Here is a 27045-nt window from a genome sequence, read left to right on the forward strand (position 1 = left end):
AACCCTGAAAATGGCAAAGAGACACGCTTACGAAGCACAGTTTAAACTGAAGGCCATCAGCTACGCGGAGGAACATGGAAATCGAGCAGCGGCGAGAGAATTTAAGATTAATGAATCGATGGTTCGCAAGTGGAGGAAGCTGGAAAACAAGCTCCGGCAGTTCAAGAAGACGCAGCTGAGTTTCCGCGGACATAAGGCGATCATCGAGCAAAGAACGAGCGGGAGAAGCGTTTCGACGGTCACCATTCGGCTAAAAGCAGTTTCACTTTCACTTTTTATGAAACGGTGCCATTTTTCCATCCGGACCAGGACTACGGTAGCGCAGCAACTTCCAGCGGATTATAAGGAAAAGCTGGCCATCTTCCGCTCCTACTGCAGCAAACACATCGGCGACAAACACATCCAGCGATGGATGACCGATGGAGACCACAGTTTAACCAAGAGTGGAAACCAGCGCCGGGCGAGTTACGCCACAATTTGCCAATGGATTGTAGATGCTTGGGCTAACATGTCTGCTGGCACTGTTGTTCGAGCTTTCGCGAAAGCCGGCATCATTTCCGAGGAGCCGCACGGCACGGAAAGTGACTCTGACAGTGAAGAAAGTGAACCTGGCATGTTTGATGGAGATTTAGCGCAGCTGTTCAATTCAGACACAGAGGATGAGGACTTCGATGGGTTTGATTGATGATAAAAATGTGAGTACCAAACTTTGTTTTGCTCCTGCTTTATTTTTAAATACGCACACTTGTATGCTTGTGTGTTGTTGATGATGACGATTACTGGTAATAAAAATGTGAGTAAGGTACCGAACTCAGGTTTGCTCCCGCTTTATTTTTAAATACGCATACGGTACTTGTATGCGCCCTATGATCCAGTGCGCCTTATGTGTGTGTTAAATACAGTAATGGCACACATAACTGAGACTGCGCCTTTTAGCACAGTGCGTCTTATGGTCGTGAAAATACGGTACCTAAAAATGCTGCTATGGGATTTTTTTTAAACAAACATTTCAAACTATTTACAGAACAATCAGGTGTTCTGCATCAAATCTGATGCCACACAAATTATTTGTGCCTCTCCAAAAAATAATTTCTGTCCACTATGAGATAAAGGAGAACATCAAAAGCCTGATACCTGCAGGCCTGACAACAGGAGATGTATCACTCCTGTAACATTTAGCAGCCGCCTCATTGTTCTGACACACACAACAAAACTATTGACTACACTACACACTAACTATACAAGATTTGCGCTAAACGTTGCAAATCTCTCACATCTCAAAACACTGCCGTCACTCCTAAATTTTCCTCTTCTTAACAACTTCCGTTTCTTAACAACCAAATGCCATGTTTTGATTGGTCGGCATGGTACATTTTTTGACCAATGGGAAAGGGTGGGGTGTTTTGGTTTTGTCTTTGCTCACAGGCGGAGAGTGCTTTATAACGTTTTCTTTATAAAATGACGTTTTTACCATTTCTTCCCCCAGTAAATGTAAACAACAATATTCTGGAAGAAAACCAAACACTGGATTTTTTTTTAATCACAACTCTGTTTTTTATGTGGCCTATCAACACAATTTGAAACCTGGTATAAAGTCCACTCTTTTTACGTCACTTGTTCCATCTGTCCTGCTCACATCTCCAATGGTTGTACACGTTGTCATTAACGTGGCTTCACTCCACATTAGCCACGCCACTTTGCTAGCTAAAACACCGGTTTCGGCACATAAGGACGCTGTCATAGCCTGTCAACGACGTTGATTAGCTGCGCATATACGAATTTGAATCACGTGATTGGCTGGACTATGGGATGAGGTGCCATTGTTCTAATCCCATACTGGAGCAGCCAGTCACTTACTGACTAACACTGAAAAACAGAATTGTTAACGTATTCACTTTAATTTCAATTCCGGTTAGAATTTTATTTTATGTGCAACACGGATTTTTTCTGCACAGAGACCGTGCCAGCAGTGCGCAATTGAGCACACGCGCAGTTTAGAGGGAACATTGGTGATGATTATCAGAAAGTGAACAAGGTCTCATGGTTTGATGCTTGTCCAATGCCTGAGTTGACCTGGACTGGTTAAGCACTGCTTGTCTTATTTTATGATGCTGGATTTAACCAACGCTTACTGGCAGATTCCCTTATCTGCAGAGTCCAAAGACAAAAACGGCCTTCTCCACGCTGTATGGTTCGTACCAATTCGTCACACTTCCGTTTGGCTTATTTGAAGCCTCGGCCATTTTTCAGCACCTCATGGAGCGGTACCTGCTTCCTCAAATTGCATATGCTGTTTTCTACCTGGATGATGTTGTTGTGGTACCCCTGTGAGGTACCACACAGTTAAACGGTTAAAGGAAACCTCAGAAGAACGGCAGCTAATTCCCTTTTTGCAGCATGCAGCCAACGAGGTATTTATTGATTTATCGTTGATGAGAGATTTTTTAGTTTTGTGATGATGCTTAGTTGTAGCTTCATTTAAAGGAAGGAGAGCTTGTGAATTGGAACCAACACAGGAAGAGAGATTGAAGCCATATGTGTAGAGGAATGCGGTGACATACGATACCATACCTCCTGTTTTAACAGACAAGCTGGCTCTCTCTCTCTCTCTCTCTCTCTCTCCTTTTATGGGAAAGTCTGAATTTCTATACATACAAAGGTACCTCCTTTTTCAGCAGATAAGCGAAAGGTTTTCTCCTTCTAAGGAAAAATTATCAGTTCCATACATGCCACTCCTACTGCTGTGGAAACTTGCTTTAAGTATAAATAAAGGATGTTCTGAATGCCCTGGGCGGTTTTTCTGTGTCACATCGGTTGAGCAGTGACCGCCCATGCGCATGTAAAAAAATAGATATCTAAGTTGTAAGTTTCTTTGCCTTCTAACAATTTTCTCCTCACAATCGTGTTTGTTGTACAGTGTTATTTTTAGTGCTGTGTCTTACGCCGAGTTTTATTTTGTTAATGCTGTATAGTTTTCACGGTAGCTTTGGAGAGAAGTCTTCAAATAAACCAGTGACAGAAAACCACTTGCGTCTGCCTGTGCTTCCAGGGAATTATACTCATGTAGCTATGATGATGTTTGCTAGTTCACCTTACATGCATTAATGTAATAACATGGTTAGCGTACTCAACGTGAATTACACACGAACAACATTAAGCTACTCACGCAGAGAAGAACGGCTGCTGCCATCTTCGTCCGTCATCATTTCTGCTACACTGGCAGGGCTAGGGGCCAGGACTCTACTCTTCGTGTTTTTGGGGGATGTTGCTAATTCCAGGTCCGATAACAGGCACCACACCTTCAGTAGATGTACACGGTGTGAGGTCTCAGCAAGCTATCAAATACGGCGCATTTCTCGGCTTTTAAAAAAACGCTATGCGTCACCAGGCGTTTCATCAGATTTGAGGTGTTACCTCCTTTGACAGTATTGCAGTATCTGATTAAAGCACTTGTAGCAGGCTGCTGAGTTTGCATCTTTTGCTGTGAAGTATAGCCAGACTTTTGACCGCTTCGCCTTGGGCATTTTTAATCTGTAGCTCTGATCTAAAAGAACGTATGTACCTGGACCCGCCTACTATCCTCGGAAACGTATAATGATTGGTTAGAATCTAAAGTGTATCACAGCTCAGGAAAAAAAAGCACCGAAATAAAGCACCGCAATAAAGCACCGAAATGTGCGCTGCTTTTCTGTCTGGTTACTACCGTTTATGTAGGAACCGGTGCCATCATGGCACCGGATACCGGTATTCATCCCTAGTCATATATTTACTGTTTTGCTGTTTTTAATGGAGACCAGGGATATTATTGGACAGAACCTATGATCGCCGGCCAAAACTGACACTGTTATTGAACTGTTTAGCCAGTAAGACACTGTAGAAGACAATGTGATGTGTTTATTGATATGAGTAAGGAAAGTAACTGTTATGAAAGAAGATGTTAATTAGAGAAAATGAACCAGTAAAGAGAGTATATTTCACTGAGGATATAAGTAAATGTAATTGATGTGAATGATGAACCTGCTGAATTATATATTGAAAGCTCATGGTAGTGTTTATATAGCATTTGTTTGTGTGAAATAAATCAGACTCAGACACAATCTGGAGGAATACAGAGACACATGGTGTCTTCCTTACTCCGCTCTTCACCTGCTTTTACAGGTAACATATTTGTCATCATGGTCTTCATCCTTGGGACCCATAACAAATCCTGGGGGCTCGTCCAGGATTGTCGACGCCTTGCAGTTGATACTGATCCAAAAATGACATCTGGGACCAGGACGGGAGCTGATGCGAGCTGAAAGTTGGAGCCGAGACTGATCCATGGTTGCTAAGACGGTGGGTCCAGCGGGCCTGGGTCAGCAAGAGGTCGACGCAGAGAAGGCTTCCCTGATGCAGAGATAGTTCATGGAGCGCTCAGGATATTAAGGCCTGGAACTTTTAAAGATATGTTGAACTGAAGGGGTTTCTCCATGCCCACCTGAGAGAGAAAAATAGTACAGAACTCTTTCAAGAATTAATGTGTGCCAGAAAAGATGAAAGTGAGACACCACAGCAGTTTCTCTACCGGGTGACAGGGTTGAAGCAGTGGGTCCTCTTCATATGGGACTGTTACAGGAAAAATGATTCTATGTTTCTTTACCTTCTTTTAAATGTACAAAGATGCCTTTTGTCTGCCCTTTGCCTATGGTTAGATTAGTTTAGAATGATCTTTTTAGACTTTCCCAGCAAAGACATCTTGTTTCTGGGACATATTGTTTTAGATTGTTTTATCTCTCACAGCCTTCTCCCAGCTCTCTGCTGACGAGACTAGCGCCACATATGGAGTTGTTTATTTTATTTGTTTTGTATTTTCTTATCCTGTTCTCACTGTCTTTCCTATAAAAATTACCAAGCCACTGTGCATGGTGTGAGTTGTCCTTAGCAGCTCACCCGTGTACACGTTTGATAAAGAAAGTAACTTTGTCTCATTGTGTCTTTATTTCTCCTGGGTCTTTTACAGAGTTTTCCCCCAACATTTCTTGGTCCTTCGAGCCGGATCGCCTCCATCGTGTCCCATCTCCGTGACCAGTCCACGTTGCTCGTCTGTCGACAGCCCACACACTAGGTGTGTGGTCAAAGACCAAGGGCGTTAAATTCGAGTCTTGGCCAACGTTCTTAGAAAGCGACCCACGGTGGTGGGGCCCGATCGAGGTGGACCAGACCCGGCGACACTGACCAGGTAGATACAGACACACTGACACAATCTTGCGTAAAATCGTATTTTAAATTCAGGGAATTTAAAATAGCGAAAGTAGCTCGTCGCGACTGGAAGCTCCCCACTTCTGTGGGTTTAAAGTAGCTCGTCGGCTGGTAGCTTGGAGCTCGTCGACTGGAAGCTCCCCACTCTTGTGGGTTAGGTTTGGAGCTCTGGGTAGCTCCCCCAGCTGGGTCAAGGGAATAAGTAGCTCGTCTACAGAAAGACTGGCAGCTCCCCTTATTATAAGGGTTCCGATCGCGCGAATAAGTGTGAATGTGAATGTATGTGTGTGTATTGTTGTAACTAACGGAGCAAGCTGACTTTTCACGGTCCAATAAGAGACTGAGCTGCTCCTACTGTGTTTTTCTTTTACTGCTATTCACTGACGTGCTGGTGAGTTGAGAGAACGGTCGAGTTCCGTCTCGTAAAGTTCACACCGCTTTTGGAAATAGTCCGAAAGTAGAAGGGCGTGTGAGCAACCACTCTCGTCTCTAATACCAGCGAAGGTGATAGCAGCTGTATTGTGTATGTATTACTTAAACAAAAATAAGTAAATACATAATTAAGATGGGTAATCAAGCAAGTGAAATTAAAACTCACTCCTGCTGACGAGCAGTGGTGAGAAAAGAAAAGTCCAGACGCCGGACAAAAACAGTGTCTGTAAACTGAGAGATTTAAGAAAACAAAATATAAACAGTCAGAAGAACAGAACTCAACTGCCAGTTTAGTAAAACCAGAAGACGAGACACTGTGCAGTTCCCACAATCCTTTTAGTAAACCATCACTCACTCCTGCAGCCGCATCTGCAGCAACACCCATATCAGGAAGAACATAATAATCCCTTAAGTGAAAACTAGAGATCACAGTAGTTTTGTAGTAGTTTAAAAGGGTTGAAAACAGACCCCACTGAGTAGATATAAATATAAAAAGTACGAAATAAAGATGAACAAAGGGAAAATTACAGTAGAAATTATCTTTAGAGTATTTGAAATTAATAATAGCAAGGATAACAACCTGTAAAGTGATATTAACAATGAAACACAGTTGGCATGATGACCATGCCCAGCATGTATAAAATGAATATAAAGCAAATAATTCACACAAAAATATTTTAATAAAATAAATAAGGTATATTAAGGCTGTGTCACTGTTCAGCCAAGGACAGTGTGTGAAAAGGTAACTGTCTCCACCTTGGGAAAAGGATGATTCTGCAGGTCATCTGAAGCCCTTGATGGATACAAAATAAAATATAAATAATATATTATAATAGAACTGCCTGGTCCGCCATGCAACAGAGAGAACAAATGTGACCGCAGATTGGATGAATTCTAAATTATCTGTTTGCTGAATAAGATGATCCTAACTATCAAAGTAGCTCAGTAGTAGTATAGTGGTACACACTGATAAAATATTATAATATGCTATTGCTGTCATATAAGACAAAGAGGATAATATTAACAATGACATATTAATATGAAGAGGCACCTTAATCGGTTATGATGTGAGGTGAATAATTGTTAAGCAGTAGTCTGCATCAAGCTTAAGGTTTGCTGAAACTCAGTGTAATGACATGTGAGATGAAGACAATACGGAGAATAACTAAACTAATGAAGTGCATAGAGGCACTTGACCAGCTTGAAACTTATCATTCTAGAATGACACATTGCTGAGATAGAGCACACCTATAATAACAACCAATAAGCAAAACCCTGTAGACAACAGCTAAAACTACAGGATTGAGAAGCTGAATTAAATATGTAGACACTGCTAAGCTGATGAGCATGTTCCACATTTTCTTTTCTTTTTATTTATTTGTTTCTTTTAGAGCAGAAGCTGCTGTAACACACCCAAAGAAAGACTCTAGGTCTGACCAACCGTCTCAGTCATGGGCAAAAAGATGTCAGTCAATAAAATTCTAAAAGATAATTTATTGACAAAAAATATATCAAGAGATAAAAGATAAAACAGTCCAGTGTCCCACTTAAGAATTGTATAAAAACACACAGTCCCAAGGCCAGAGCCAGCTATGCCACACAGCCAAGTTGCACCCCACATGTTGCCTTTAACAGGGTTAGAAGTTGTCCTTGGAGACCCACCACCCTGCAAGCATATAGTCAGTGGTCACTCAAGCCTCTGCAACCCTGCTGCCTTTAGGCTGTGGCATATAATAGGCCCTGGCCTGCACAGAGAGACAAAACGACACACCTAATATAAAATTCATAGGGCAAAACCCGTCCATCCCAAACATATCTGATTTCATCACATTACATACCTGCACAGAGAGACAAAACAACACAGCAGTGTTTGTAGTGTGGGCTATAAGAAGACCGGTGTATCAGTGCAATCAAGTACACCTGCCTCTAATTAGTCCAACCCCATTCCAGCCATTGGCTCACCAAAAATGTGACACACACAAAACCACTCCCAACCCAGTGCAACTTCACACAATAATATGGAGCTGAATTAACACAGGCACATTAGTCTACCATGTTACAAGCTGCATGCTATTAAAAGCCAACATATGCAGACTTCTGCCTTGTTCGGATGGCAGCATTTTTTTTCTTTTTCTTTTGTGTCCTGACACGTTTATGTTTTTTGCTTTTGTTTGATTATTTTGTTGGTTTTGGAAACGAATTTAAACGAACTTGTGACAATACTTGAGAATCACAGTGACACATAGTGATTAGGCATATGATTGAAAAATGCCTAGGTTTAGAGCTGTGAGCTATGAGCTGTGAGCAATGCAAAGTTAAATATATATATTTGTATAAATGGGAAACAACCCTAACTTGAAAGTTTGAAATGTGTGAGATCCATGCATTGTTTGAAGAACTAGAAATTATCTAAAACTGCCTTAAGTGAAATTGTAGAGTTGCATCTATTCTCCCAAACAAAAAAACAAAAAACAAAAAAAGGGAGAAGCATTCTGTAACTTAAAAATAAGGCTGACTGTTGACAACAGACTAAAACACTAATTCGCAGGTGGCTATCAGGAACAGAGAGGCGAGCAAAGTCACAAACACCAAGGCCGCAGACAGCCACGCAGAAACAGCAGATAACATAGAGACAACGCCTGCTAGAACCGTGGAGAGGAAGGTCACTTCACACGAGATTGTTGCGCATGTGAAATACACAAAGATAAACAAATAACCATTTATATAGACAGCCAGTATGTTTTCTCTGCTGTGCATCATTTTGCAAAAAATCTGGAAAACCAGAGGAATGATTACACCAACTGGCAAACCAGCATGCCAACCTCTTACAACGCCTACTGACTCTTTCATTACTACAGGCAACAATTTTGCTGACAGAGCAGCAAAATAGGCGGCACAACAGGCAAACATCACATTGATGGCAGTAAACACACATCAGATTCCACTGGATGTGTTGAAAAATGAACAAAAAGCAGCAAGCACAGCAGAGCAGGCAAAATGGCTAAAACACGGTGCAGTTCTGACAAACGACTTAATGATGTGTTGTGGCAAGCCAGTGTTGCCAAAAAATTCCTCCACAAAATGGCGGCATTAGTGACTCATGGCTGTACGCATTTGTCAACGGGGGGACTGACCAGTATTGGCAACTCTCATTTCTACACTGTAAATTTTGAAACTTCAGCAAAACAATTTGTCAGAACGTGCATGACGTGTCAAAAATATAATGCTCAAGGTAACCTGCGACCAAGGAGAGGCCGTTTTCCAACTCCGCCTCATCCTTTTCACACAATTCATATGGATTTTATTGAACTAAGCGAATGTCAAGGGTCAAAATACGCCCTAGTGGTTATAGACGTGTTCTCAAAGTGGCCGGAAATCTATCCAGTGAAAAAGGCAGATGCAATTTCAGTAGCAAAGTGCCTGTGCAATCACTTCATACCCACATATGGCATTCCAGCTTTGATACGATCAGACAACGGCACTCATTTTGTAAATGATGTCATCACTAAGGTCTCTGAAGCACTCGGTTTCAGCATAAAACACCACTGTGCTTATCACCCTCAGAGCGCAGGCCTTGTAGAGAGAACTAACGGCACTATAAAACAAAGGCTCAGGAAATGTATGGCAGAAACAGGAAGGCCGTGGCCTGAATGTTTGGGTTTAGTGAAGATGTGGATGCGCTTAACACAAGGCTCCCATAAACTAACTCCATTTGAAATCATTCATGGCAGGCCGTTTCCACTGCCTATTACCAGTCAACCAATAGACAAAGCAATCAGAGAAAACACATTAGCAGAATGGATGTCTAAGCTGTTAGAAAACAAAGAGATCATTGTACATAATCAACAACCTGATGATGTTTCTCCAGTGTCTTGCAGACTAAAGCCCGGTGACTGGGTTCTGATCAAGGTGCTCCAAAGGAAAAACTGGAGCACACCCAGGTGGGAGGGGCCATACCAAGTCCTCCTCACTACACCGACCGCTTGCAAAATTGCGGAACGACCATCCTGGGTCCATCAGAGTCACTGCAGGCGAGTCAGTGAAGCCATCTAAACACAGCTGACGGCAGGCTTGCCTACTTGTTGTGATCTCGCCCGGTGGAGGGGTCAGCTTTCCTGGCCGGGGGGTCTACTCGCGACAGGAGGGTGTGTTCCGTCGTCATGAGGTGGTGGCTCTTATCAACTGCAGCGGCCCTGACCATGGCCGGGCTCCTCACCTTTGCTTCCGTGAGGGACAACAAGTCACGTTATATGGAGAAAAGGCAGACACTGTATGACAAAGGAAAGTACACCAAGTTTCCCCATGGCTATGCCACTAATTTCTGGTGGCAGTTTATGAACACTACAGCTTACTTGAATAATAAAACTGACTGCTATGCAAATACATATACACTTTCTGCCCACCAAGGAACGAGAGGAAGTGTATGGACTGTTCACTCAACGAAACCTGTGCCAGTAACGCGACACTGATGAGCCTCAACTGTCGCTCCAACTACAGCTACCGAATGCCACTACAAACAAAGACTCAGTACCAGACAGGATGTGCACGGACGGCACCCAGCAGCAGAGGAACCAGAGTTTTGGCTGACTGGTACTTCCTATGTGGCAACAAGGCTTATCTGTCACTCCCTGAAGGTTGGGGAGGTCTGTGCGCCCTGGTGGAATTATCAGATCACGTTTTCTTCATGCAAAGTGTTGCACATCATCCAAGCAGCCGGCAGAGACGTGAAGTGGACATCGCCTCCCCCAATTCTTTCGGCATTACTGTGGACACTGGAGTGCCGGGAGAGTTTCGCATCTGGGGAGGTGGAGTGAAATTCTTACAGAGCTTGATCCCCGGCATTGGAGTTGCCGAGGTGCGGGATCATGTGGAAATCAACCGATATGCTCTGCTACGACACATCAACTTGACTAAGACCCTGGGAACCGCCTTAGCAGGAGAACAGCAGGCCATCAGAACGATGGTGCTGCAGAACAGACTGACACTAGACCTGCTAACAGCATCACAAGGAGGAGTTTGCAAGCTGATCGGGGAAACATGTTGCACTTTTATCCCTGATGGATACGAAACTGGAGGAGACATTTATGAAGCTTTGCAGAATTTGACCGCTCTGCAAAAATATGTCACTGACCACACACCTGGAGCAGCTACAGCACAAAGCTGGCTGGACTGGCTGTTCAGCGGTTCATGGCTGGCTGCTGTAGCAAAGCCATTTTTCCTTCTAGGTCTCATCATGATAGCACTGCTCATATTAGTGTTGTGTGTGTTGCCATGCCTAAGAGTAATGATTTCACAGATGATAACAACTACAATGACTGCTTATGTTGCCGTGCCTGAAGAAGAACAACATCCCGTTGCAATTCTGTTAGAGGAGAACTTGTACTAGCTGCTAATAAATGACGTGGTGATTAAAAATGACTTGTCAAGTGATCATGCACTGATTAAAACATTAGTAGGTTATGCAAGTTTTCATGCTTTTATTTTTTTTGAAGTCTTGAGTTTTAAACATAAAGTTTTTCATTTTAAATATAGTTTTCATCCTTTTATTTTTTGAAGTTCTCATCCTTTTATTTTTTGAAGTCTTCATTTTAAATATGAAGTTTTCATTATTTTACATATAAAGTTTTCAATTTAAGGTTTGCATCATTTTAAATATAAGGTTTTCATCCTTGTATTTTTTGAAGTTTTCATTTTACATATTAGGTTTTCATCATTTTTAAATATACAGTTTTCATTTTACTTTTCATCCTTTTATTTTTTGTAAGTTTTCGTTTTAAAATATAAGGTTTTCATCCTTTTATTTTTTGTAGTTTTAGTTTTATTATTTTTTCTTGTTTATTCCACTTGTTATTTCATTTACTATGATTTTCATTTACTATGTTTTTCTTTTTATTATTTTCTTTTGTTTTATTCTTTAGACCAAATGACTGCCATTTCTGCTATGCTGACATTTTGAAAATTTTGAAAATTTAAAAATTGCCTAAGATACTTAATAAATAACCTTCATAGACAATTGTTGTATACATTTAAAATAAGTTAAAACAGGAGGGAATGTTACAGGAAAAATGATTCTATGTTTCTTTACCTTCTTTTAAATGTACAAAGATGCCTTTTGTCTGCCCTTTGCCTATGGTTAGATTAGTTTAGAATGATCTTTTTAGACTTTCCCAGCAAAGACATCTTGTTTCTGGGACATATTGTTTTAGATTGTTTTATCTCTCACAGCCTTCTCCCAGCTCTCTGCTGACGAGACTAGCGCCACATATGGAGTTGTTTATTTTATTTGTTTTGTATTTTCTTATCCTGTTCTCACTGTCTTTCCTATAAAAATTACCAAGCCACTGTGCATGGTGTGAGTTGTCCTTAGCAGCTCACCCGTGTACACGTTTGATAAAGAAAGTAACTTTGTCTCATTGTGTCTTTATTTCTCCTGGGTCTTTTACAGAGTTTTCCCCCAACAGGGACCCAACCTAACCTTAACAGTAGCAAACCAAGTCTCCCCTCGCCAGTCACATCAGAAGTAGTTAACCAGCAGCAGGGTGAGGCACTCGCTACGTCTGGTGTTATGGCACCCCACACTAAACGTGGGGCAGTTGCTAAGCTAATCAGTAATAAAGCTCTCATACATTGCAATTTGAATGGCTTAGCAGTGAAAGCAGTACTTGACACATGTGCTCAAGTTTGCATCATAAGTAAACATTGGAAAGACTGATACTTGCCTGACTTAGTCATGCAACCTCTGTCTGAAATCATCAAGGAAATTGATGAGTTGAAAGTTTGCGCAGTCAACGAGGAAACCATATCATTTGATGGCTGGGTACCCATCATGATCTACTTATCGGGGGGTGAAGACCCCAGCCTCTCCGTCAGTATTCCGGTCCTCGTCAGTACCTTGCCTGTGGACAAACCATTGATCGGTTTCAATGTCTTGGAACAGATCGTTGAGGAGCAACTAGAGCAGTTGATACCTGCTCTTGTTACCTTGCTGTGTAATGCCATCTGTCTTCCCCCTGAGAATGGTGAGGTGGTCTGAAGCTTCATTCAGACAGTAGAGCCAAACATTACACAAGGGTACTTGAGAACAGTTGAAAGGGATGTGATTATCCCTCCTGAACAGGTCACCTGGTTAATGTGCCCCGTTCCATCAACCACACTGTAAAAAATCAAACTTGCAGTTGTTGAGCTTACAGTCATTTCTTTCACAATTCAACAATAAAAGTTCAGTTGGCCCATAAACTCAAATACATTAAGGGTTTCAACTAATCATTTAACGTTTTGGAGCAAAAGTTGGTCTCAGATGAAATTTATTGCTGGCAAAATGAATGAATTCAAGTTTTACATGAGTTGAAGCTGTTGGCGCCTTTCTGTGCCTGAGTACGCATGCGCATCTCATATTTTTGGATGCTACGGGGTCTACATTGCCCTTTTGCAAGGACTGAAAGCCACCTGCCCGTCTGCCTTAATGAGAACGTGAGGCTAGGAGCTGGATAGATCGTTCATCTCAAGTTTCTAAAGGCAAGTAATGTTTCTTTTATTATATCAGACAGTATATGTTTGAACAGTCTCAATTTGTCTGTTAGAAATATCACAACTGAAGTTCTTCGTATTTTTCCGAAACTTAGCATAGCATTACTTTCTTGGCTAAGAAGCCTTGTGGCTTATGGGTATGTGTTTACTATATCATTTAAGATTACATGTCACAAAACAATGAAAATCCGACAAACTTCGCTACTAAAGAGGCGCGCTCATATCTGACAAGCCTCCGCGACACCCCCTATGCGTATTTCATGAAGTGCAGTCTGTGGCCGCCATACCACCGAACGAAACAAAATAGGCTGGCTCACTCATGACCAACGGCAGCAACCCCCCACCGCTATTTAAATAAAATAAAATAAAATAAAGTTCGGGGGCGCCTGCTGCCATGTCGTTTAATTTGTTCGAATCACATCTAGCCAATAAAATGTGTGCTTTAGTTTCTGTGTGAACGGGGTGGTGGAGTCCTCATGGCCAGCGAGCTCCACTAAATGAACTAAATGAAATATGAGATGTGACAATATAGTTTATATCGATATAGTCTACATTATCATTATACTCGTGGAGCCGCAAGTTTGCCTCTCTTTCGTCCACTTTTGTCTCTACGCTGTGTTACTCCGCCTCTCTCCTTCACTGAACACAACTCCCCCTCCCCCATCGCTTCACCTGCAGGCAACGACAAGATGGACACGGCAGCTATCAAAGAGGAGCTGGTCGGTAAAAAGAAAACATTTGAAGATTACTATTTTAGTGCTGTCAGCGTAAAGTTAATGCCATAACTGCATTAACGGGGCAAATCTCCGTTAACTAGTTACCGCGGATCACCCCGTGCGTGGGGCTGGGTGGCGTTAGTGAGCTAACCGGGCTAACGCGTTGACGCACGGCCTAAAATCCTTTCATCTCAAAAATCGACAGTCTGCCTTATGTATGAATTCTGGTTGTGCTTACTGACCTCGAACCAATTTTATGTGGTACACAGCTTAAAAAAATATGTCAAAAAATGTTTTGGTACGACTTTGGTAAGCTATGAAGCTGCACTGCTTGATGGATTGTTGGAGCATTACGGCTACCGAGGAGCCTCGCAGAGTGATACGTACTCTGCTTCAACGTAATATTACCATATTATGCGTGTAAGGACCATAAATGGCGCCTGTAAGAGACACGGTTACAAAGAGGATTTCAAACTCCAGGCTGTCAGTTGCGCAGTAGAACTTGGAAACAGAGCAGCTGCAAAATCTGTCTTTGTTATTATGCTCAGCATCTTTTATTTTACATTTTGACTGCACAATTGTGAGCTTTTTGTTATGCACAAAACAACATTGTTTTGGTTTATTTATGGAGCACCATTAATAAATGCACTGATAATTTAAACAGATGCTTCAGGAGTTTTATCCCACTCATACTCTCAATCCAATGTTTGTCATTCTAAGTTGTAAAACCAATCACACAAAATTATCCTTGGCTTACATAATACATTCCAGTATACTGTTGGTGCATTCCATGTAGAATACAATTTGTTAATAATAAATTAAATAAATTAAACATTTGATGTAATGTATGTTTTGTAAATTATTTGTTTTACTGTGTTTCACATGGCATTTTACAAGGCAGAATCAGCTCACTTTAGTGAGCCAAAAAAATTAGGACAGGAGAAAAAAATTCTTAAGTAATGTCAGGAAGCTGGTATTTTATTTTAAAACTAATTGCTATTTTTATTTATTTAGAGAATTAAAAGCCAACTCCAGACCACTGCTTGTCCTGATTTATGAGGGACTGATGAGGAGTTGGTAAGGAGAGGAATCAGAACAGGAGTGCCTGCCCCCCGCCCCAAACACATTATCAGGTAATGTAACTTTGGTAATTTGAGATTAATTCAGGTTTCTTTTGAATTGTTGACACTGTCCTCTCCTCTCTTCTCATTATAGCTTTTGTATGCAGTGCCAGTTCTGCTCTTTTGTCTGTTCAAGCCAAGAAGTACTCTTAAGACATCACCAGCTACGACATAGAAGAGGATTTCATTTGCCCTGTGTTTACAGTGACTGCGTCTGTTCGTTCAGGACACGAGGGGCATTGAAGTCTCACCTCAGCAGATCACACAACAGGGCTAAGAAAAGGCAGGAGATCTCAACATTTTTTTGTGATTTTTTTTTTTGTGAATTTAAGGAAAACTGCTCACAGCATACATTTATTTCACATATTTTAAGGCACTTAAAAAAAAATCAGACTGTATCCTGTCCTTTCCAAAAATGTGACTATGCTACCAACAATTTAACAACCTTTACGTCACACACAAGCAGAAAGCACAAAAACTCTAAAGATATAAAAAACTGTATTAGACTAATTTCTCATGCAAATGCATGTCCTAGTGAAAGTAGCTCCCTTGATAAATCCTTAAATACCTCTCAGGAGCCAGAGACATTACCAAGTGGTTCAGGTGTAGCATCAAGTGATAAAGAGGACAATGAGTTTGTAGATTACCAATGTCTTGAACATAAAATAGCTAGACTTTTTCTATGCATGCAAACATTGTTACATGTTTCTAAAAGTGCTTTGCAGAGAATTATTGAGGAAATTAGTGACATTTTAAAATTTTCTCAGGTTCATTCATTTCAAAGAATCAAACAGGTGCTTGCTTAACAGAACAGGGGCAGGGATAGCTCAGTAGGTAAAGTGGTCGCCCCATGATCGGAAGGTCGGCGGTTCGAATCCACTTAACGGCTACCCTGAGGTACCCCTGAGCAAGGTACCGTCACTACACACTGCTCCCCGGGCGCCTGCTTAGTGGGCTGCCCACTGCTTCACTAAGTGAATGGGTCAAATGCAGAGAAAAACAAGTAATTTCCCCATGGGGATCAATAAAGTATCCATTATTATTATTATTATTATTATTATTATTGAGGCAGATGATGATGTAATTAAAAATATAAATGATGCACTTTTCAAAACCAACCCATTAATTATCTCAACAGAACCAAAAGGTGAAGAAGACGGATAAGAACATGGCACTCATCACCCAAAAGATGGACATCACATTCTCTCTCAGGAGGAAAGAAGTTGTGGAGATGCAGCCCTTGGTCAAGGAAATGCAGCTCAGATGGCCAGCTCTCTTCTTGAAAGAACAGGTAAGATAATCTCTTAAATATTTAAAGGAAAACTTCCGTTTTTTTCTTCTTCCCTTTTTCCCCAGTGTGGTCTTATTTCTAAAATTGAAAACGTTCATTTATTCACCCAGAAAAATTTCAAGGCATTTGGAGTTGTTAGAAAGAAATTTTAATCCCAATGTTACGAGTCAGTCGTTTTGCAAGAGAGAGCTGAGCCAAGGTTATGGGGAAAGGATTCACTGAGACAACTAAGAAATGCCTGAATTAAGCCAAAAACCACTCTGGAGGGTTTTTAATCTAAGGAAATAACATTAAAATGTGTTTAAAAGCTCCAAAAAGTTGATTTTACATGATATAGGACCTTTACAATTCCTTCTGAACAACTCCAAATGCCTCGAAACTTGTCTGGGTGAGTAAATGAACGTGAGCTCCATTTCTTGTGCCCTTGAGAAGCATCTGTTTGTATCACTCCAATATCTTGTAGAAAAGGTTGAAGGCTACCGTTGAGCTAACAATGCTAGTGGTAAAATATTAAAAAATACTTGGCTCTAAAAATATGAACTCTATTGAAGTGAAATCTATTTACTTGTCAACTTGCTGTGTATAATAACGGATTGCTTTTATTTCGCTCTTCTCTGGGCACCCAAAGCGCTTTATAATTCCACTACTCACTCACTTACTCTCACATTCACACATCGGTGCAGGGAAACCACAGTTGTAGCCACAGCTGCCCTGGGGTAGACTGACAGAAGTGACGCTGCCATATTGCGCCACTGGGCCCTCTGGCCAACACCAGTAAGCGGTGGGGTAAAGGGTCTTGCCCAAGGACACAACGACCAGGACAGAGAGAGCTGGGGATAGAACCAGCATCCTTCCGGTTACAGATGAGCTTCCCAACCCCCTGAACCACGGTCGCCGCAATGACTTGTCTTCACTGGGCATCTAGAATCTTTTGGTGCTGACCCTTAGCGGGCAACAGCCATGAAACTCACAGAACAGGATTGAGAAAGTCACTTACGTGTTATGAAAGTATACAAATTTGACCACAGGATGTTATTCTTACTTCATTTCTACATAACTATAAAATTAATGGAATTTTTTCAATGAATTTAAAATACAATTTATTGATTTATTTCTTTTCTGCAATACATCCTGTAACAATTGAAACCATTATTTTGTCTTATCAACATTTGATTAGGTATTCTATAGACTTACTGTAAAATCTGCCGATCAGATTTTTCTTGTTTTGTTTTTTTTTTTTTTTAAATACGTCAGTTATAATTTGTACCACCACTACCACTAAAAGAAAAAATCCAATCAAGGCCTGACCAATAGATCAACCGAGACTAACTAAATGTTTTGAAATTAAGCTCTTTTAACCAAATTTGAAAACAATGTGATTTTTATATAATGTACCTTTAAAAGTTTTCTTCTATATTTTTTTTGTTGCTTTGTAGATTTGTGCGGAATTCTCACGCATTACCACCAAGGATCTCATGGGGACCTTCATGACTGCCCTCGACACTTACTCACTTCGGCTGATTAAGCTGTATCGAATTAGAAAAGCTGCTTTCCGCAATGACATGGATTCCCTGTTGCAGAAGTTTGATGAACAGGTAATATATAAAAATGTATTTGTGTCTGGTTTATGAGGAACCTGAAGTTCCCACTGTAACGAAAGATACTTTATTAAATATTTACTAAATTGATGTAAAAATTGTTAGTTTTCAAAAAGTGTGTCCTGAATGGGATTATAAGCTAACAAGCAGCGCTGTGTTTGGCAGATTGCAGGTAATGACAGACAGTTCAACTCTCATCCCACTCATGGCACTTTTTGTTATAAATGTTGTAATAAGTGTGCTACATTTGTTGCACATCAAAATTACTTAAAAAATAAATAAATAAAAAAAGCTGACAAAAACATGACCAATTATCTGTAATAACTCATTTCAACCTCTTATTTCTTAAGGCTGTATTTTTAGCAACAACACTTAATGTGTTTTAAAAACAAAATGGTAGGTTTATAAATGAGACTGAGTCTTATTTGATTTCCTTGTTTTAGGTCTCAAACATAGTCCAGCATCGACGAACCATCAGTTTGGAAGGGTTACCGATATTTGTTCGCGACGACGAGACCAAACTCTTCTTAACATGTCTGGTGAGTATGCAAATCTACTCAATCTTCAGTTTTGGTTTTCAGAGACTTATATGTACTGTTGTTTTTTATTTTGCATAGGATACAGATCCAGTTGAGAAGGCAACCCGAGGTGTTACGGTGGGCATCCTCACTGTTCTGGAGGACTACGTGGGACCCAACTCGCAGTCCACAGTGGTCAACACTGCCATTGTTTTGGAAGAGGACATTATTCTTGATGATCTGCCAGACCTTCCCACTGCCTTTGCCTACTTGTTTGGCCTACTTTATGGGCTCAACATGGAGTTTCCCAAAGAACTCAAGTACACATTTGAAGCTGTGCAACACATTTTTATGGAGTTGACATCTACCTGTTCCCAGAGGATAAGAAGCTTCAAAACCAAGCTCTTAACCAAAGTCTAACCTATTTGACAACATGTTCAACTCAAATGCAACTTGTGTAAAACAGAATGCAGCAATTTGTTTTGATTTACTGTTTTTGGGTTTCGTGGCAAGTTGCTCTGAAAAAAGTTAATTTCTGTCTTTAAGAAAACGGTAAGGTGCAGAAAGTTCTGAATCAATGTCTTCTGTTCTAACTTTACTTAATGTAGCTTGCATGGCTGATTGCAGATTTCATGTATAACATGTTATTATAAAATGTTGAAAGGTTTTATTCTAACTTGAGCTGTTTTAAACAATTTTTATAATCTGGTTTTAGGTACATTTGTATTAGTTTTATAACAAATGTGGCGCGATACTGAACTTCACAGGAAATTGGAGTGTTGATACCATTACTATTAAAAGACAAGTGGTGGAAAAATTTGTTTGAAAGTTGTTAGCTGTATGGAAACCAGGAAGTTGTTCACATCCTGCCATCTGATGTTTTGAATCTGTTTGTTAGTGACTATCTATCAAGATAGGTTTGATATTCTGTCTGACAACACCACCTTTAAAATTGGATGAGTAACATTTGTTACAAAAATTTGACTTTTTTTGTGTTTTTGGAAGGACTTTATTTGTGGCTGAATGTTGTCAGTATGTTAAAAATGGCTGATCTCAAAAGTCAACATTGTCAGTGGTGCAGTTGTGGTTGAACACAAAGTTATTTGAAAATCAACTGTGTAAACATTCATTGGTACAACAGGGAGCACCTCATGAAAACTATGAAAGATACTTTTTCTAAACTTTAGGAAATTGATTGGCAAAACAAAAAAAATATGTTGTGTAAACTTTAGGAAATACGTTGCCAAAACTAAAACTAATACCTTGTGTAAACTTTAGGAAATACGTTGCCAAAACTAAAACTAATACCTTGTGTAAACTTTAGGAAATACGTTGCCGAAACTAAAACTAATACCTTGTGTAAACTTTAGGAAATACGTTGCCAAAACAATAAAATATGAGTTGAGAAAAAGGACAATTATTAATTTTGTCAACACAAAAACATTAGCTAAAGCAACTTATCACCTAAACTTGAAATTATAAGTTATCCATCAGAACCTAAAAACGTAAATGCAGTCGGTTGCCTTGAGTTTTTAAGTTTTAGCAACGTTTTTTTTTTTACAGTGCATGAATCCACTTGATTGTTCAGTGCTGTTTGAGGATGATGAGGGCAACCAGGCCCTAAAGCGGTTCTATGTCTTGACGGGGTTAGTTGAAATACAGAATCCAGCTAACCCATACATCACCATTGCTCTAAGTAATGACACCAAACATGATATCACCTTGACAAGCAAGATGGCCCTGGGCACCTTACAGCCAGTTGAACGTATTGTGGAGGTTGAGGCCTCAAACGAGTGCCCACCTGCAATAACAGTTCGCAAGATAATGGTGGAGTCAGCTGGACCTCTCCCAATGTCGTGGTATCCGCCAGTGAATCTTGTCATTTGGAAGAGGAACAAAAAGAGATTGTCCAGAGAATGTTGTTTGATGAGTGCAGCGTCTTTGAGTGGGATGGGAACAATATTGATTGTAATCCTGATCTGAAAATGGTGATAAACCTAAAGGTTGACATACCAGTGCAGAGAGCATATACCTCCTTTGCGCTGTCTTGTAGACGGGGATACAACTTCCTCCCACGGATTCCTATCCTATTCCTGTCTAAACGGCCCATCTGTGTCTCCTAAAGGATGACATACCAGTGCAGAGAGCATATACCTCCTTTGCGTGGTCTTGTAGATGGGGATACAACTTCCTCCCACGGATTCCTATTCCTGTCTAAACGGCCCATCTGTGTCTCTGTTCCTGTCCGTGATGTGGCCTCCCATGATTTACGCACTGTCTGTGTGGGCCTTGTGTCATCAATTCACAGAGAGTTGGGGAATGTCTTTCAACTCTCTGTGAATGGTACTCATGGCCATTGATCAGTGTGCTTTGGTCAGTGGTTGTTCTCAATGGTCATGAGAATTTGTATATTAATGATCAATGAACTGACCTCCCAGATCATTGTTACTTCAGTGGGCTGGTTTCAGTCATTATGCAAATGTACTGTTTATAAGATTGGGGAAACCTGCAGTCAACTGAGACTGAAGAATTCACATGGATGAGTGACAAAACGTTTCTCCCACTGAAAACGTTACGTCCAGATGAACAGAATCAGCTTTTGGAGATTTACTTAACTGCTTGATTGAGCATGTATTAAGACACTTTAAAATTTAGTTTTTACTATTACTATTACTAGGATATTACCAGAAGAAGCTCACAAAGCTTTCTGCTATACTTCAGTTTCTGTTGATGAGGAGGATTTTTTTTTGTCTAGGCTTTAAACCACATGTCTGTTCTTCTGAGCACTAATATACACACAAGAAATAGGCTTTTATGAAAACACTAAATCAAACACTGCTAACAGTGGGAATAAAGGAATTATTTTACTGCATTTATAATATAACTTTGTCATTAAATTGCATTAAACTGTTTATCACAGCTACTGGCATCAGATTAACATTTTTATTGCATGTGCAGCCATAATCATTGTATACACACATTTGCATGTTGTACTTAGTGATCGGCAGATGAAGCTTCATGAAGCACTGAAGCGTTTCATCCAATTGGTTCATCCCAGCGCAAAGCTTCTTAAAGCTTCATTTGCTCTAGTAAGACATCTACTGGACATAAAAATATTAGTTGGCATGAATTTGAAGAGTGTGGCCTTTTGCACACAGCCTGTAAATGTCAACAACAAAAGGAGTGTGTAAAACATGTATATTGTAGTGATGGCTGTATACTGTGTATATTTATGCTGGCAGTATGGAAAATGATTATTTGGAAATGCTTAAAATGGAAATGATCATTTACTGTGAGGTGAGGTGTGGTTGGGGTGTGGACAGCGGTTGTGCTTTTGTAACGTTGAGGTATGGACAGCTACACACTGAGGCTTTGAGCCTCAGTCCTACCTGTTCACATTTTATTCTGTAAAAACTAAATTTTCACTGCTTTTATAACCTTTAGTGGGGAGAACGTAGCTAGGATTTAATGATTTAACAAATCTTTTGAATCCTTTGTCCTCCACAATGCTAAATGGCTGGGAGTCCTCAATCACCATGCTAACCAGGTCTTCATCTATTTGAGATTGTTCTCCTGAGGAAAGACAATAAAGATAAAGCACAAATATAAATATCAAACACGTAAATTATAACAGCTGTATAATATTGTTATATCATTTAGTAACATTACTGCATGCTATATTATCATGGCATTTGATGGCTCACCTGGTCTTGCTCCACAATCGGTGTTCCCCTTATTCTCATGCAAAGCTCTGTAGTGCCTAAGCATGGATGAGGTGTTGTTGTTATATCCCAGCTCCCTGGCACATAGCAAACACTTCACTTTGTACAAAAGTAAAGCCGCTTAACATAAATTGTATTGCACCATCAGTATTATGAAAATACATCTTCTGTAGAAATTTACATACCTTGTTGGGAGGAATAAGATCAAAATGTTCCCACACAGGGGAGGACATCCTCCTCTTCTTAGCTGGCTCCATTCTCTCCAGACTTTCTCTCCTCACTCTCATAAACCTCCAAACTGTCTCCAAACTCTCACTAACTGCAACTCTCCATCAAACACCTACATTTTGAATGAAGTCTGAGGGGTTTATATCGCTGTCATATCTCACGGCAAAGTTCGAACCACTTCATGAACCAGTCACGTGGTACAGCCGGGCAGCGAGGCTTCGGACGTCATCATTTTCAGCTCCTCCCATAAATGAAGCAAGCCTCGATACGCGCATCGCGGAAACGCCCCCTCCATTACTCGACACAAGCTTCGAAGCCTCGATACAGAACGTCACATCAGTAGTTGTGCTCATAAGAGTTGATTCTCAGTCTATTGAAGGTTTCAAGCTTTGTGAAGCGCAATGTCTTCACAATCTATTGTGTAAGGTGATTTGGAGCAATGGAAGGTTAAAACAGCATTCACGCTTACAGACAAATATGATTTAAATGTAGACCTTTGTAAGCAAAGGCCTTGAATTCATTTAGCTTCTACCTGCAGTTGAGCTTGCCTAGTAAAAAGTGACAGAAGAAGAGTGAAGAAAGTGTAAAGTCCCCAGGGGCTATTCGGAGAATGAATTTAATTACCATGTATGGAAGAAAGTACTGGAAAGAGTAACATCTCTGTCTATTTTAGCTATTTTTAAGTGATGTGTGACACACGCTAGGCACAGATACACCCACACACAGGTCATTATCATCATGATCGTTGAGCCCACTGCACCACTCCTCCCCTGCAGCCACGCGCCGGACCACACCTCCGCCACATGATGATTTACTGTAACTTAAGCATAATTATGTACATTTGTGACGCAGAAGGGGCTGAACCCTGAGATGAATAAAACTATTCTGAATTGAGTTGTTTGGAGAAGATCTATGCTGATGAGTTGCAGTGTACATCTTCCCACACATGTACTCATTAAATCATCATTTGACTGAACTCTTCTGGGCCAGTGTTGGTTTGTTCTTTGCCTCAATATTTCGAATCGGGACACTACCAATACAGATCATTCACAGCTAGGCTAAAATAGAAGGATCTCAGTGATTGTGAAAACAGAGCTATTTAGGAGCAATAAGGCAGCGCAGCTAAAAGAGCCGAAGATCTCAAACACACTGAACACTCCTCACTCACTTGGAGAACCAACTTTCAGATTGATGACGCTGATGAGCTTCAAAGGTTTTCCAGCTCTCTTGATGACATGACACTCGTATGTTCCAGCATCATCTTGTCTCACATTCTTCACTTCAGAATCAAAGACACGTCTCCATCAGCTATCTGTCTGTCCTTCAGATCCACCTGGTTCTCAAAAGATGGATGCTGGTAATCTGGAACAAGTCATCCATGCTGATATAAAAGGACAAGTTCTTCATCTTCCAGGTCAGTTCTGCTCCACTCTACAACTATGACGATGTGAACTTGAGCTTGACATGTCAGAGTGACGTCCTGTCCAGACTCAGCTGTGATGATTTTGTGATCTGAAAAACAGGAAACAACACAGCGCAGCGAGATTAAAGATCAAAGTAACACTGTTCACTTCTACAGCAGTCAATCAGAGTGATGATCAGACAGCACTAAACTGTACTTACACACAGAGAATTTTCAATAAACTTATCACAAAATTAATGTGTGCAGGCTCATGTTGCCTGCACACACACAGACAAACAGAATGAATATGAAATAATCCTACTCAATTTCTTTGTCTTTATCTATCATTGAAATGGCATTTATCTCCAGGGCCCTGTTTCAGGAAGCCGGTTTAGTGGAAAAACTGAGTAAGTATACCCTGAGTTAACGAAAACTCTGGGTTGTCGGTTTCACAAAGCGAGTTCAGATGAAGCCTCAGTGAGTCACTATGATGACACACTCCGTGAAGCTAACCTGCCCCCTAGCAGGTTTACTACAACTAACCCTGACTTTCTCCGCCCCTTTGTCGGAAACCTGACAGTAGGAAGAGTCGGACATGGCGTGCCTCTTCCTTGAAGAGCCAGTAGATCGTGAAGCCCAAATTCTCCGCAGAGCTCTCCGCCGGGAGAGAGTGATCAGAGCGCGTTTGGACATTTTATCATTTCCTGATGATTTCCTGTGCGAACGTTACCGTTTCTCAGCACAATCTATAAGTTATTTGGATAACATCCTCAGGCCATATATTACGCATGTGACACATCGCGGACATTCTCTCAGTTCATTACATATTATATGTATTGCACTTCGGTTTTTTGCAAACGGGAGCTTTCTGTATAATATTGGTGACGCTGAGCACGTTTCCAAGGCTACCGTCTGTCGGGCAGTCAGGAATGTTACAGTTGCACTGAAACGTCTCCTGCACTCATCTGTGGTGTTCCCCGGTCATAGACCCACAAGATTCATCAAAGAGGGATTCCACAAAATTGCAGGTAGCAGGATGAACGAAACTTAATTTATGATGTGGTGATACTTGGACTACTACTCAAATTTTACATTTATTTTCAGGGTTCCCAGGCGTGATTGGCTGTACAGATGGCACTCACATCCCAATCATTGCTCCTTCAGTAAATGAAGGAGACTATGTGAACAGGAAGTCTTTCCACAGCATTAATGTACAGGTACATAGTTCCCTGTAGCATTTCAAACTAACAAATTATTTCATTATAGTAATGGATGCTAATTTGTGTTCTCTGCACTGTGAAGATCATATATGATGCTGCCAACATTATCACAAATGTGGAAGCCAAGTGGCCAGGCTCTGTCCATGACTCACAAATATTCCGTGAATGTACACTGAGCACAAAATTTGGACATGGTGAGTTGAGAATACTTTAAAATATATAAAGACCAATTGCTTCAGGGACATTTGAACTGAAGTGTATCCTTCTGTCTTAGGAGAGTTCACTGGCTACTTGCTTGGTGATAGGGGGTATCCATGTTTACCCTATTCGCTTACCCCTTACCCTGACCCTGAACCGGGCCCACAGCAGCGATATAATCTGGCTAATTGCAGGACAAGAGCCAGAATTGAAATGACTATCGGAATGCTTATATGGAACGCCAGGACTGCCATAATGAATTAATTAAATACACCATTAAATAATTAATTAAATGTGGCAATAATTAATTAAAATTGGAATTAATTAATTAAATAAATAGTTATGACACATGTAATTAATTAATTATTGACACATTTAATTAATTATTTATGTATTTCACATTTTAATTAATTATTGACACATTTAATTAATTAATTATTGACACATTTAATTAATTATTTATGTATTTCACATTTTAATTAATTATTGACACATTTCATTAATTATTGACACATTTCATTAATTATTTAATGATATATTTATTTATTTCATTTTGGCAGTCCTGACGCCTGGTTCTCATCATGAAATAATTTTATCTGTCAGCCTCACCCATCAAACTCAGGGGGTGGGGTTAACGCTGATCGAGTCAAAACCATTGCTTTGGCCTGGTGGCCATTGTTTCTAGCACACAACAACCGGCATGTGGAAGCTAACAGAACTGAGCTTTGAAAAACCCTGTTTGTGTGTTACCAAATACCGTTTTAATATTTTTTTAGCCGAGAATGTAGTGGTTTAATCTTCATGTGTCTGGTCGGTTTGTCAAGATACAGCCTCTTTGCAAAAGTGTTTCGATGATTTCGGAGATGTCTGCCCAGTCTCACGGCAAAGCGTGGGATAGACCCGCTCGCCTCGCAAGCAATCCCACCGACAAAGCGCAGGCCCCGGTACACAGCTGTAGTAACCCCCGCTGACTTCTTTTACTGAGGTTATATTTATCGATGTTTTATTTCCTGATGTTCTTATGTGTCCTACGTGTTTCAGTCGCCAATTCTGAATTATAACTAACATTAAAAACATGTTTAAGGAGGAGAGAGAGCAAATTAATCTGTTTAACATCTGATCTTTGGGTTTTTGTTCAGTAATCAGCGTGACCTGTGTATAAACACATAAAAGAGATAACGTTGGTGTTTCCGTCATGTAGTAACTGCTGGCTTTAACTGTACAAAGGTTGTTCGACACTATGAAACACATACAGACTTCATGATGTTCGGCTAATATTTTTATTGTGAATATTAATCATGCTGACCTCGCTCTGTACACCACGCAGCGAGGTCAGCATATCCACGATATCCTCAGCTCCATGAGTTAACACAAAGTTTCCCAGCTGACTATCTAACTGCCAACTATTCCAGAGACGTGAAAATATACAGCATAAAGAAAAGTGTAAGAGACTCAGCAGCAGATTAGAATAACAGTTATACATTTAATAAATCACCAAATGAATCCAAGAAACGAGCAAACCTGTTCCGACAATTTGAATTTGTATTCCCTCAGCTGCAGACTCGCTGCTGTTTAAATGTTTGAAAAGGAAGATTAGATATAAAAAACGTCAAACATAGACTCAGTCTGCCTTCATATTTGATATGAGGCCAGCACGTATAGTGGCCTCAGCAGGCTATTACTGAAATACACGTGCTATATCATAAACTATGATATAAACAGGGAGGTCCTATTAACATGTTTAGTTTTAAAGGACACCTTCCTGCCTTTAGTCTCATTCATGAGCAGTATTAGTTTTCTTCTAACATCCAGAAGTCTGCACAATGTGTTTCAT

The 27045-nt window shown here is 40.5% G+C and overlaps 2 protein-coding genes and 1 long non-coding RNA gene across 3 annotated transcripts in view; 2 read left to right on the forward strand and 1 right to left on the reverse strand.

Moving 5' to 3' along the window:
- The window catches only part of LOC309696372, a 239317-nt gene that overhangs the window by 113848 nt on the left and 98424 nt on the right, over window positions 1-27045 (reverse strand). The window lies entirely within an intron of this gene.
- On the forward strand, window positions 4591-11366 carry LOC309694539 (syncytin-A-like). The gene is made up of 2 exons (XM_082514706.1): window positions 4591-5218; window positions 9539-11366. Exon 2 carries the CDS (start codon window positions 10094-10096, stop codon window positions 11054-11056), a length of 963 nt encoding a protein of 320 aa, XP_082370832.1. The 5' UTR covers window positions 4591-5218; window positions 9539-10093; the 3' UTR covers window positions 11057-11366.
- Window positions 13095-20564, forward strand: LOC309698844 (uncharacterized protein; the record flags this gene model as incomplete). The annotated part of the gene is made up of 8 exons (XM_082521574.1): window positions 13095-13185; window positions 14928-15046; window positions 15129-15317; window positions 16173-16325; window positions 17762-17920; window positions 18367-18462; window positions 18541-18761; window positions 20495-20564. The coding sequence occupies exons 4-8, from the start codon at window positions 16203-16205 to the stop codon at window positions 20562-20564; spliced, it is 669 nt and encodes a 222-aa protein (XP_082377700.1). The 5' UTR covers window positions 13095-13185; window positions 14928-15046; window positions 15129-15317; window positions 16173-16202.

Source organism: Aulonocara stuartgranti (assembly GCF_965226115.1).
Source record: "Aulonocara stuartgranti genome assembly, chromosome: 3".
Lineage (NCBI taxonomy): Eukaryota > Metazoa > Chordata > Actinopteri > Cichliformes > Cichlidae > Aulonocara > Aulonocara stuartgranti.

What these genes read in the sequence shown, in the direction of transcription:
- LOC309694539 (XM_082514706.1), top strand. Translation starts at nt 10,094, where the DNA reads ATGGACTGTTCACTCAACGAAACCTGTGCCAGTAACGCGACACTGATG.